Source organism: Pleurodeles waltl, chromosome 9 (genome assembly GCF_031143425.1).
Source record: "Pleurodeles waltl isolate 20211129_DDA chromosome 9, aPleWal1.hap1.20221129, whole genome shotgun sequence".
In the NCBI taxonomy this organism is placed as follows: Eukaryota; Metazoa; Chordata; class Amphibia; order Caudata; family Salamandridae; genus Pleurodeles; species Pleurodeles waltl.
The window spans coordinates 6,703,373-6,716,989 of record NC_090448.1 but is presented as its reverse complement, the minus strand read 5'-3'; the positions used below and the strand labels follow the sequence as shown (position 1 = coordinate 6,716,989).

The 13,617-nt window shown below is 47.1% G+C and overlaps 1 protein-coding gene across 4 annotated transcripts in view; it reads left to right on the top strand.

Annotated features, from left to right (window-relative positions):
• The window catches only part of NISCH (nischarin), a 246,820-nt gene that overhangs the window by 57,625 nt on the left and 175,578 nt on the right, over positions 1-13,617 (top strand). For all 4 annotated transcript variants that reach the window (XM_069206092.1, XM_069206093.1, XM_069206095.1 and 1 more), the window contains exon 5: positions 2,770-2,933. In XM_069206092.1, coding sequence (XP_069062193.1) covers positions 2,770-2,933 — 164 coding nt within the window. The remainder of the gene's footprint in view (positions 1-2,769; positions 2,934-13,617) is intronic.

The window sequence follows — 13,617 nt, the reverse complement described above, 5'->3', positions numbered from 1 at the left end:
GGTTCCAGGCGTCGGGTCCCTTGTTACAGGCAGTCGCGCTCAGGGGGAGCCTCTGGATTCTCTCTGCAAGTGTCGCTGTGGGGGATCAGGGAGGGTCGTCTCTGGTTACTCACAGGCTTGCAGTCGCCGGGGAGTCCTCCCTGAGGTGTTTGTTTTCTGCAGGTCGAGCTGGGGGCGTCGGGTGCAGAGTGTTAAGTCTCACGCTTCCGACGGGAAACGTGCAGTCTTGGGAAGTTGCTTCTTTGTTGCAAAGAAGTAGCTGGTTTTGAACAGGGCCGCTGTTCATGGGAGTTTCTTGGTCCTTTAGTCCAGGGCAGTCCTCTGAGGCTTCAGAGGTCGCTGGTCCCTGTCGGATGCATCGCTAGAGCAGGTTTTCGAAGTTAGAGACAGGCCGGTAGGGCTGAGCCCAAAGCAGTTGTCGTCTTCCTCCTTCTCTGCAGGCTTGTAGGTCAGCAGTCCTTCTTGTTTCTTCAGGTTGCAGGATTCTGATTTCCTGGGATCTGGGGAGCCCCTAAATACTGAATTTAGGGGTGTGTTTGGTCTGGGAGGGCAGTAGCCAATGGCTACTGTCGTCCTTGAGGGTGGCTTCACCCTCTTTGTGCCTCCTCCCTGTGGGGGGGGGGGCACATCCCTAATCCTATTGGGGGAATCCTCCAAACTCAAGATGGAGGATTTCTCAAGGCAGGGGTCACCTCAGCTCAGGACATCTTAGGGGCTGTCCTGACTGGTGGGTGACTCCTCCTTGTTTTTCTCATTATCTCCTCCAGCCTTGCCGCCAAAAGTGGGGGCAGTGGCCGGAGGGGCGGGGATCTCCACTAGCTAGGATGCCCTGGGATGCTGTAAAAAAAAAAAAAAGGGTGAGCCTTTGAAGCTCACCGCCAGGGTGTAACAGTCCCTGCAGGGGGAGGTGAGAAGCCCCTCCACCCAGTACAGGCTTTGTTCCTGGCCACAGAGTGACAAAGGCACTCTCCCCATGTGGCCAGCAACATGTCTGGTGTGTGGCAGGCTGGCAGAAACTGGTCAGCCTACACTAGAAGTCGGGTAGGTATTCAGGCGGCATCTCTAAGATTCCCTCTGGGTGTATGTTACAATAAATTGCACACTGGCATCAGTGTGCATTTATTGTGCTGAGAAGTTTCATACCAAACTTCCCAGTTTTCAGTGTAGCCATTATGGAGCTGTGGAGTTCGTGTTTGACAAACTCCCAGACCATATACTCTTATGGCTACCCTGCACTTACAATGTCTAAGGTTTTGCTTAGACACTGTAGGGGCATAGTGCTCATGCACATATGCCCTCACCTGTGGTATAGTGCACCCTGCCTTAGGGCTGTAAGGCCTGCTAGAGGGGTGACTTACCTATGCCACAGGCAGTGTGAGGTTGGCATGGCACCCTGAGGGGAGTGCCATGTCGACTTAGTCATTTTCTCCCCACTAGCACACACAAGCTGAGAGGCAGTGTGCATGAGCTGAGTGAGGGGTCCCCAGGGTGGCATAAGACATGCTGCAGCCCTTAGAGACCTTCCCTGGCATCAGGGCCCTTGGTACCAGGGGTACCAGTTACAAGGGACTTACCTGAGTGCCGGGGTTGTGCCAATTGTGGAGACAAAGGTACAGTTTAGGGAAAGAACACTGGTGCTGGAACCTGGTTAGCAGGCCTCAGCACACTTTCAAATCATAACTTATCATCAGCAAAGGCAAAAAGTTAGGGGGTCACCATGCCAAGGAGGCATTTCCTTACACCGCTACCTTGTGTGAATCTACTGCTCACACCGCTACCTTGAGTGAATCTCCTGCCCACACGTCTAGCTCCTGTGAATCTATTGCCCACACGTCTACCTTGAGTGAATGTACCGCCCACCAATCTAGCTCCAGTGAATCTACTGCCCACACTTCTAGCTCCTGTGAATCTTAAGCCCACACTTCTCCTTCCTGTGATCCTGCTGCCTCGGGCTCTGCTGGTGGGTTCCAGGCCACGCTAAGAGCAGCGTACACCAGGTACCTGATCAAAGCACCTGATGGGGGAGGCAGAACCTCCACAGCTCACCTCTCCACCACCCTCAGAGTGCAGGGAAGACAAGTATTTGGAGAAGTGGTCATGAACCAGCTACATCTTGCACATCTGTGCGTTTTCCTTGCTGTGCTTTCCTGTGAGTCACTGACTGCCGCAGTGCTTAGAAGCTGCCTCTGTGCTCAATGTGACCTTACATTTGACGTCATGTGGTCCAGCCTTGGAGACAGCTTGGTGGGGAATTGGGGGCTTTAAATGTCAAATGTGGGGGACCAGGACCATGCACCCCAATAAAGCAACCTTAGAATTGATGGGTGCCTTGAACCCACTCTTTCACTGGGCAGCTCTTTCCTCTCACACAACCCCTCTCCCCCCTCCACAACGGGCCTAGAAGACTGTTTTGGAATTTTAAGGGGTGAACAAGTGAATGTTTTTTAAAATACTTAAATTATTGTGAAATGAAGACTGAAATAGGTACATTAATTAAGTGCGATGAACAAGTGAATGAGATGCTTTCCCTCGACGGCTGCATCTGAAGCCCACTCTCTAGGGGAGGGCAGGGGGGTGTGTGTGTTTATATATGTGCACATGTATGTGATTTGTGTGCACATGCACGTGTGTATGTACATGTGGGTATGTATGTGCACATGCGCGTGTGTACATACATGTGGGTGTCGGTGTGCACAGGCGTGTGTGTGTACATACATGTAGGTGTATGTTTCTCTCCCTGCCTTCAGCCATCTGATCTTTCTCTTCCAGGTGAGCAGTTACTCTTGGCGGGGGAGGTCTTCAGCATTCGCCCCCTTCAGCTGTACTCAGTCACCCAGCAGCTCCGGCAGGGGCGACCCACCTGTGCCAGCGGAGATGCCAAGACCGACCTGGGCCACATACTGGACTTTGCATGTAGACTGAAGTACTTAAAGGTGTGTACACTCTGATTGTTCATACTGACTGGCTGTGTCACCTGTGCTACTGGACCTGCATAGCTAGGGGGGTGCGAGTCAACAGCTTAACGGGGAGGACCGAGCCAAGGGTCTGTTCGAGCCAAGAGTCTGGTGGGCTCTAAGAGCCCATGCTCGAGCCCAGCCAAGGGTCTGCTCGAGCCCAGCCAAGGGTCTGCTCGAGCCGAGGCAAGGGTCTGGTGGGCTCTAAGAGCCCATGCACGAGCCCAGCCAAGGGTCTGCTCGAGCCGAGGCAAGGGTCTGGTGGGCTCTAAGAGCCCATGCACGAGCCCAGCCAAGGGTCTGCTCGAGCCCAGCCAAGGTTCTGGTGGGCTCTAAGAGCCCATGCACGAGCCCAGCCAAGGGTCTGCTCGAGCCCAGCCAAGGGTCTGCTCGAGCCCAGCCAAGGGTCTGGTGGGCTCTAAGAGCCCATGCATGAGCCGAGCCCTAAAAACGCTTGCCTTGTAACTCGTGCCTAAAACACTGGATTAAAATATGAAGAAGTTGCTTCAAAATTCAAAGATTCTGTTCTTTAACATGCGCTGAGCTTCAATACTTCAGATTATATCACTACATTGAGAAGTATTTATTAAAAGTTATGTTTTTTTAAGCATTAAGCTGAAAGCATTCCTGCCCCCAGCCTCTTGACAATGCCATTGCAAAACTCGGTGTCAAGGCGCCGTCATGTGCGCCCTCTCTAGTCGCTGTGGGTTTTTATTGCAGACAGAGCAACAGTACATTTTGTCAAACAAAAAACAAGATCTTTTTGTGTAGCTCATATTCTGGTCACACACATTGGAATAGTCTCAAATGTGAGAAAGAAGAAACAGGAGTTTTGGTGAAATATAATACTTGCCTAGGATCACACAATTTTGTGAATCAGGGAAGCCAGGATTTCTTGTTTTACACTGTGCAATTCAGCCACTAGATGGATGTCTGATTGTCTTGTCCGTTTTACAGCAAAGGTTGTCTTCAAAGCTTCGCCTTTGCTTCTTGGCACATGAGGACACTGCTTGAGAGGCAGGCAGCAGCCATATGAAAGCAGACTCGTTTTGGGCTCGAGGGCCCGGGAGGACCTGGAGTTGGAGCCGGAGCCAGGCATCGGGCTCGAGCTTTCGGTGGCTCGCCCACCTCTGTGCACAGCTACAGCTGAATATGCGTATTAACAGTAACACCAAATTGTTGGAGAGTCTGGATTTTGGCTCAGTGGCCACATGGTCTAACGTGTGAGTGTTTAAGGTGTCTGACCTTTTCACACCATAAAGAACAGCGCACATCTAACACATCCTAGTAGTATGGGCCAGAAGTCCTGTGGGCCTTGAGTCCTCCACGCCGTCATCCATCCTTCAGTGAGTCATTGTGTGAGGACTTCTGCTGATACTGGCAGTGGGATCACTAATGTGGGGGTTCGCTCTGCAGTGGGAGAGGAGGATTCAGGGGAGAAGCTGCAGCCTAGAGGGGTAATGCCGGGACCAGAGCCCTGGCTTGCACAGTCTGGTCGGGAGCTGTACAAAACCTAAAGCCTGGAGCCGGGTAAGGGCAGCAGGGGGCAAACCCAGAGGAAGAAACCCGTGCAGAGCAGGACTTCCATGGATGTCTGGACACTGATCAGCTAAAGTGCCAAGAGAGAAATCTCCGCTTTGCCAGTTTTCTCCAGCCCAGTCTCCTCCTCATTCTCCTCAACGAACTCTCTCTCCACCTGCTGCACCCACTGCAGTCTCCCACACACTGTGCAGTCGCACCAGGACACAGACCCGTGGGACCTTTATGATGACCCCGTGTCAGACAACAGCCCAGAGTGCTATCCGTCTAAGCCCTCTCCACCAGAGGATAGCACCTCCTGCACACAGGCCTTGGCTAGGGAGCACCTCCTGCACACAGGTCCACAACGTCAGCATGCACACCGAACCACTCGGGGACGACTTGCTTTTTAATACATTGTCCTCAAAACACGCAACATACCAAAGTCTACCCATGCTCCCGGGTATGCTCAAACATGCCCAACAGATATTCCAGGAGCCGGTTAAAGGAAGGGCTATAACACCAAGGGTAGAAAAGAAGTATAAACCACCACCTTCTGACCCAGTGTTTATCACGCAACAGCTGCCCCCAGATTCGGTAGTGGTCAGCGCGGCGAGGAAAAGAGCTAACTCGCAGTCCTCTGGAGATGCACCCCCTCCAGATAAGGAAAGCAAAAAATTTGATGCTGCAGTGAAAAGGGTGGTGTCACAAGCAGCCAATCAGTGGCGCATAGCGAACTCACAGGCCCTTCTAGCTAGATACGATAGGGCTCATTGGGATGAGATGAAGGACATTATTCAACATCTCCCCAAGGAACACCAGAAGAGAAGTCAGCAGGTAGTAGAGGAGGAACAGGCAATAACAAAGAACCAGATAAGATCGGTGCTAGACTCAGCTGATGCAGCCGCAAGGACTATAAATACGGCTGTCACCATTAGGCGCCATGCGTGGCTCAGATCATCAGGTTTTAAACCTGAAATCCAACAGGCCGTCCTCAACATGCCCTTCAACCAACAGCAGTTATTCGGCACACAGTTGGACACAGCCATAGAAAAAATGAAAAAGGATGCTGACACTGCCAAAACGATGGGAGCGCTTTATTCATCCCAATACAGAGGGACATTTCGGAAGCCTCAGTATAAGGGGGTTTCAGGCCACAGCCCTCCGAGCCATCCACCTCACAAACAAAGCCCTTCATACCAAACACAATATCAAAGAGGGGGATTTCGAGGGTCCTTCAGAGGGCAATTTCCCAAATCCAGGGGAAAATTCCAATCTGCAAAGCAAGCCACTTACAACAAACAGTGACTTTACCACCACCTTCCCCCAACACACATCCCCTGTGGGAGGAAAACTGGAAATGTTCCACAATCAATGGTCAAACATCACAACGGACACATGGGTACTATCAATTATCCAGCATGGCTACTGCATAGAATTCACACATTTTCCTCCAGATATTCTCCCAAAAGCGCACAAATTTAATCGCAACATCTGGCAATGTTACAAACAGAGGTGCAGGCACCTTTAACCAAACAAGCCATAGAACTAGTGCCTCATCAACAAAAAGGAACAGGGTGGAATCCCACAAATTTAAACAAACGGCGGCCTTTTCAAGACTCTGCGCCTCACGCCATTCTCACAACAGATGCATCAACGATTGGGTGGGGAGCACACCTCAACAATCACAGCATACAAGGACAGTGGGACAACGAGCAAAAACAGCTTCACATAAATCACTTAGAGCTGCTAGAAGTCTCTCTAGCACTAAGAGCCTTTCAACCTCTTCTGGCTCACAAACACATTCTTGTCAGAACAGACAATATGACAACAATGTACTACTTAAACAACCGGGGGGGACACACTCATCGCAACTTTGCCTCCTAGCACCAAAAAATTGGCATTGGGCAATTCACAGCAACATTCAGCTAATAGCTCAGTACATTCCAGGGATTCACAAACAATTAGCAGACAATCTCAGTCGAGATCACCAGCAAACTCACGAGTGGGAAATACATCCCCAGGTACTACACAAACACTTTCGTCAGTGGGGGACACCAGACATAGATCTGTTTGCCACAAACCAAAATGCCAAAACTTAGCGTCCAGGTACCCACACCCACAGTCCAAGGGCAATGCTCTGTGGATCAACTGGTCAGGGATATTTGCTTACGCTCTTCCCCCCTCTCCCACTCATTCCATTTCTAGTCAACACACTCAAACTAATACTGTACTTATAGCACCAACTTGGGCACGCCAACCATGCTACACCACACTGTTGGACCTCTCCAAAGTACCTCACGTCAAGCTCCCAAACAGGCCAGATCTGTTAACACAACACAAACAACAGATCAGACACCCCAATCCAGCGATGCTCAATCTAGCAATCTGGCTCCTGAAATCTTAGAATTTGGCTATCTGAATATTCCAAATGAGTGTATGGAAGTCATTAAACAAGCAAGAAAACCTACCACTAGACAGTGTTATGCGAACAAATGGAAAAGATTTGTTTTCTGTTGCCAAGCAAAACACATAACTCCGTTGGATGCGTCCATACAAGACATCGTAGGATATTTACTCCACCTACAAAAAGCAAATCTAGCTTTTTCATCCATCAAAATACATCTCACTGCAATTTCTGCTTATTTGCAGCATAAACAGACAAAATCCCTATTTAGGATACCAGTCATTAAAGCATTCATGGAAGGTCTAAAACGAATCATACCTCCAAGAACTCCACCAGTACCCTCGTTGAATCTTAATATTGTACTTACACGACTTCTAGGTCCACCATTTGAACCCATGCACTCTTGTTAGATCCAGTTCTTAACTTGGAAAGTAGCATTTCTAGTGGCAATCACTTCATTACGAAGAGTTAGTGAAATACAAGCTTTCACTATTCAAGAACCATTTATACAAGTACATAAACCTAAAGTTGTACTATGCACAAATCCAAAATTTCTACCAAAAGTAATTTCACTGTTTCATTTAAACCAAACAGTTGAACTCCCAGTCTTCTTCCCACAGCCATACTCAGTGGCAGAAAGACTCTGCATACATTAGATATAAAAAGAGCACTAATGTATTACATCGACAGAAGAAAACCATTCCGTAAAACCAAACAGATGTTCGTCGCATTCCAAAAGCCCCATACTGGTAACCCTATATCCAAACAAGGCATAGCCAGATGGATAGTGAAATGTATACAAACTTGTTACCTGAAAGCTAAAAGACAACTACTCATTACAACAAAGGCACACTCCACTAGAAAGAAAGGAGCAACAATGGCCTTTCTAGGAAACATACCGATGACCGAGATCTGTAAGGCAGCCACTTGGTCCACACCTCATACTTTTACCAAGCATTACTGTGTAGATGTGTTGGCAACACAACAAGCCACAGTAGGACAGGCTGTACTAAGAACACTATTTCAAACAACTCCTACAGGCTGACCACCACTCTGGGGAGGATTACTGCTTTGTAGTCTATGCACAGCATGTGTATCTGCATCTACACATGCCATTGAATGGAAAATGTCACTTACCCAGTGTACATCTGTTCGTTGCATGTTCCGCTGCAGATTCACATGCGCCCTCCCTTTTCCCCGGGAGCCTGTAGCCGTTTAAGTTATAATTAGAAATTGTACATATGTATATAAATATTCCTTGACTTACACTTTATACATACATCTCTATCCCATTGCATGGACATCTTTCTATTCTCACTCTATCACTCCTACCTTACCCTCTGCGGGAAAACAATCTAAGATGGAGTCGACGCCCATGCGCAATGGAGCCAAAAGGGAGGAGTCACTCGGCCCGTGACTTTAAAAGACTTCTTCGAAGAAAAACAACTTGTAACACTCCGAGCCCACCACTAGATGGCAGGAACAGTGCACAGCATGTGAGTCTGCACCGGAACATGCCACGAACAGATGTACACTGGGTAAGTGACATTTTCCATTTATATATCTAATATATGTATATGTATATGTTCGATGGCATGTGTAGCTGCAGATACACATACTTTGCACATCCCGCCATCTAGTGTTGGGCTTGGAGTGTTACAAGTTGTTTTTCTTCGATGAAATCTTTCGAGTCACGAGATCGAGGGACTCCTCCCCTTTCGGCTCCATTGCGCATGGGCGTCGACTCCATCTTAGATTGTTTTTTTTTTTTCCGCCATCGGGTTCGGACGTGTTCCTTTTCGCTCCGTGTTTCGGTTCGGAAAGTTAGTTAGAATCTCTGAAAATTCGACAGTACTGTTTGCGTTCGGTATCGGGTTAGTTACTACAGATCAACACCGACTTTTGAAGAGCTCCGGTGGCCCTTTGGTTTTTTTTCGATCCCCCGTCGGGGCCTGGTCGGGCCCGGTCACGTGTCTCTTCAAGGCTGATGGAACGGACCCCATTCCGCTTCTGCCCAAAATGTCACAACAAGTATCCGTATGCAGATCAGCACCTGGTCTGTAACTTGTGTTTGTCTCCAGAACACAAAGAAGATACTTGTGAAGCCTGTCGAGCGTTTCGGTCGAGGAAGACATTAAGAGACCGAAGAGCGAGAAGACTGCAAATGGCGTCAGCGCCGACAGGACAAAGGCATTTGGAGGAGGAAGAGGAAAGCTTCTCCATCCAGGAGTCGGACTCGGACAAGCTCGATCCCGAAGAAACGCCTAAAACCGTGAGCAAGATGTCGAAACATAACTCACGAGAAGACCACAAAAGCCCAGGGGACGCTACCGGCACACAGCAATCTCGAGCCCGAGACAGCGGCTCCGAGCAAGTTCGGCACCAAGACAGCGCACCGAAATGGGTCGGCACAGAGAGATCACGACACCCAAAATAAAGAAAGTGTTGTCGGAGCTGAAAAAGGATACCGAAAAGGTTTCCATTCCGAAACATCCAGCATTGAAACCGAAATCAGGTTCCTACACAGAGGAACAGGGATTGTCCTCCCAAATGCAAGGACATAAGTTTGGACAAGAACTGGAATCAATGGAGCCAGACTATACTCAAAGGAGGCTCCTCATTCAAAAGGACACAGGTAAGATAAGCACTCTTCCCCCAATTAAAATGAAAAGAAGACTTGCCTTTCAAGAAAAGGACAAGCAGCCACAGGCAAAGGTGGCAAGACAGACAACTCTGCCACCATCTCCACCACCATCAATGCACACATCACCGGTAGTCACTCCACCACTGATGCAATCCCCAACACATACTGCAATGAGTCAGGACGATCCTGACGCATGGGACCTTTATGATGCGCCAGTATCGGATAACAGCCCAGACTGTTACCCAGCAAGACCGTCCCCACCTGACGACAGTACATCCTACATGCAGGTGGTCTCAAGGGCAGCGCTTTTCATAATGTCACCTTGCATGCAGAACCAATTGAGGATGACTTTTTGTTTAATACACTATCCTCCACTCATAGCCAATACCAGACCTTACCTATGCTACCTGGAATGCTAAAACACTCCAAACAGGTGTTTCAGGAGCCTGTAAAGGGCAGGGCCATAACTCCAAGGGTGGAGAAAAAGTACAAGCCACCGCCTACAGACCCTGTGTATATCACGCAGCAATTAACACCAGACTCTGTGCTAGTAGGGGCAGCTCGCAAGAGAGCAAACTCTCACACCTCGGGAGACGCACCACCTCCAGACAAGGAGAGTCGCAAATTTGATGCTGCAGGGAAAAGGGTTGCAGCACAAGCAGCAAACCAATGGCGTATTGCCAACTCACAAGCACTTCTGGCAAGATAGGATAGGGCTCATTGGGACGAAATGCAGCATTTCATAGAACACTTACCCAAAGAGTTCCAAAAAAGGGCACAACAAGTGGTGGAGGAAGGACAAAGTATCTCAAATAATCAGATACGGTCAGCAATGGATGCAGCAGATACAGCTGCAAGGACAGTAAATACTGCAGTAACAATAAGCAGACACGCATGGTTGCGTACGTCAGGATTCAAGCCGGAAATACAACAAGCTGTGCTGAATATGCCTTTTAATGGACAGCAGTTGTTTGGGCCAAAGGTGGTCACTGCTATAGAAAAACTTTAAAAAGACACTGATACGGCCAAAGCCATGGGTGCACTCTACTCCCCACAGAGCAGAGGCACATTTCGCAAAACACAGTTTAGAGGGGGGTTTTGAGGACAAGCTACAGAACCCACAACCTCACAAACCAGGCCCACTTATCAAAGTCAATATCAGCGTGGAAGTTTTCGGGGACAATATAGAGGGGGACAATTCCAAAAGAATAGAGGGAAGTTCCAAAGCTCCTCAAAACAAGCAGTGACTTCCAAGTCACAAATCCCCAACACATAACACCTGTGGGGGGGGAGACTAAGCAATTTTTACAAACATTGGGAGGAGATAACAGACACTTGGGTACTGGCAATTATCCAGCATGGTTATTGCATAGAATTTCTCAGATTCCCTCCAAACGTTCAACCGAAAACACACTATGTCAAAACAACACATGGATCTTCTAGGACTAGAGGTCCAGGCATTGCTACAAAAAGGAGTAATAGAATTAGTACCAATTCAACAGAAAGGAACAGGAGTTTACTCTCTGTACTTTCTCATACCCAAAAAGGACAAAACACTGAGACCTATATTAGATCTCAGAACATTAAATACCTACATCAAATCAGACCACTTTCACATGGTGACATTACAAGACGTAATCCCACTGCTCAAACAAGACTACATGACAACACTAGACCTAAAGGATGCATATTTCCATATACCAATACATCCTTCACACAGAAAGTACCTAAGATTTATATTCCAAGGGGTACATTACCAATTCAAGGTGTTGCCATTCGGAATAACAACTGCACCAAGAGTTTTTACAAAATGCCTGGCAGTAGTAGCTGCGCATATCAGAAGGCAGCAAATACATGTGTTCCCGTACCTAGACGATTGGTTTTGATTAACCAACACACTAGAACGGTGTTTACAACACACAAAGTACGTCATAGAAACCCTACACAAACTAGGTTTCTCAATCAACTACACAGTCACACCTTCAGCCGTGTCAGACACAGCAATACTTAAGGGCAGCAATCGACACAGCAAAAGCGATTGCCACTCCAAGTCCACAAAGAGTACAAGCATTTCACAATGTAATACAGGTCATGTATCCAAACCAAAGAATACAAGTCAAAATAGTAATGAAACTCCTAGGCATGATGTCCTCATGCATAGCCATTGTCCCAAACGCAAGATTGCACATGCGGCCCTTACAACAGTGCCTAGCATCACAATGGTCACATGCACAGGGTCAACTTCTAGATCTAGTGTTGATAGACCGCTAAACATACACCTTGCTTTAATGGTGGAACAGTATAAATTTAAACCAAGGGCGGCCTTTTCAAGACCCAGTGCCTCAATACGTAATAACTACAGATGCCTCCATGACAGGGTGGGGAGCACACCTCAATCAACACAGCATTCAGGGACAATGGGACACTCGGCAAAAACAGTTTCACATAAATCACTTAGAACTATTGGCATTATTTCTAGCGTTAAAAGCATTTCAACCAATAATAAGCCACAAACACATTGTTGTCTGTTTTGACAAGATGACAACAATGTATTACCTAAACAAACAGGGAGGCACACACTCAACACAGTTGTGTCTCCTGGCACAGAGAATATGGCTTTGGGCGATTCACAACCACATTCGCCTAATAGCACAATTTATTCCAGGAATTCAGAATCAGTTAGCAGACAATCTCTCTCGGGATCAACAACAGATCCACGAATGGGAAATTCATCCCCAAGTACTAAACACTTACTTCCAAAATTGGGGAACACCACAAATAGACCTGTTTGCAACAAAAGAAAACGCAAAATGCCAAAACTTTGCATCCAGGTACCCACAAGATCAGTTTCTGGGCAATGTGTTATGGATGAGTTGGTCAGGGATATTTGCATACGCTTTTCCCCCTCTCCCACTCCTTCCATATCTAGTAAACAAGCTGAGTCAAACAAACTCAAACTCATACTCATAGCACCAACTTGGGCAAGACAACCTTGGTACACAACACTACTAGACCTCTCAGTAGTGCCTCATATCAAACTACCAAACAGACCAGATCTGTTAACTCAACACAATCAACAGATCAGACACCCCAATCCAGCATCGCTGAATCTAGCAATTTGGCTCCTGAAGTCTTAGAGTTCCGACATTTAGACCTTACACAGGAATGTATGGAAGTCATAAAACAAGCTAGAAAACCAACCACTAGACATTGCTATGCAAATAACTGGAAAAGGTTTGTTTATTATTGCCATAATATTCAAATTCAACCCTTACACGCATCTGCTAAAGACATCGAAACTACTTGCTACATTTGCTTTAGTCAAAACTAGCTTTTTCATCCATTAAGATACATCTTACCGCAATTTCAGCTTACCTGCAAGTTACCCACTCATCTTCACTGTTTAGGATACCAGTCATAAAAGCCTTTATGAAAGGCCTAAAAAGAATTATACCACCAAGAACACCACCAGTTCCTTCATGGAACCTCAACATTGTCTTAACACGATTCATGGGTCCACCTTTTGAGCCCATGCACTCATGTGAAATGCAGTATTTTACATGGAAAGTTGCATTTCTAATTGCCATCATATCTCTAAGAAGAGTCAGTGAAATCCAAGCATTTACCATACAAGAACCATTTATTCAAATACATAAGCATAAAGTAGTTCTACGAACAAATCCAACATTTTTACCAAAAGTCATATCACCCTTCCACTTGAATCAAACAATAGAACTACCCGTGTTCTTCCCACAGCCAGATTCTGTAGCTGAGAGAGCACTACATACATTAGACATCAAAAGAGCGTTAATGTACTACATTGACAGAACAAAACAAATTCGGAAAACAAAACAATTATTTGTTGCTTTCCAAAAACCTCATACAGGAAATCCAATTTCTAAACAAGGCATTGCTAGGTGGATAGTTAAGTGCATTCAAAGCTGCTATCTTAAAGCTAAAAGAGAACTGCCTATTACACCAAAGGCACACTCCACTAGGAAGAAAGGTGCCACCATGGCCTTTCTAGGAAACATTCCAATGACTGAAATATGTAAGGCAGCAACATGGTCTACGCCTCATACATTTACCAAGCA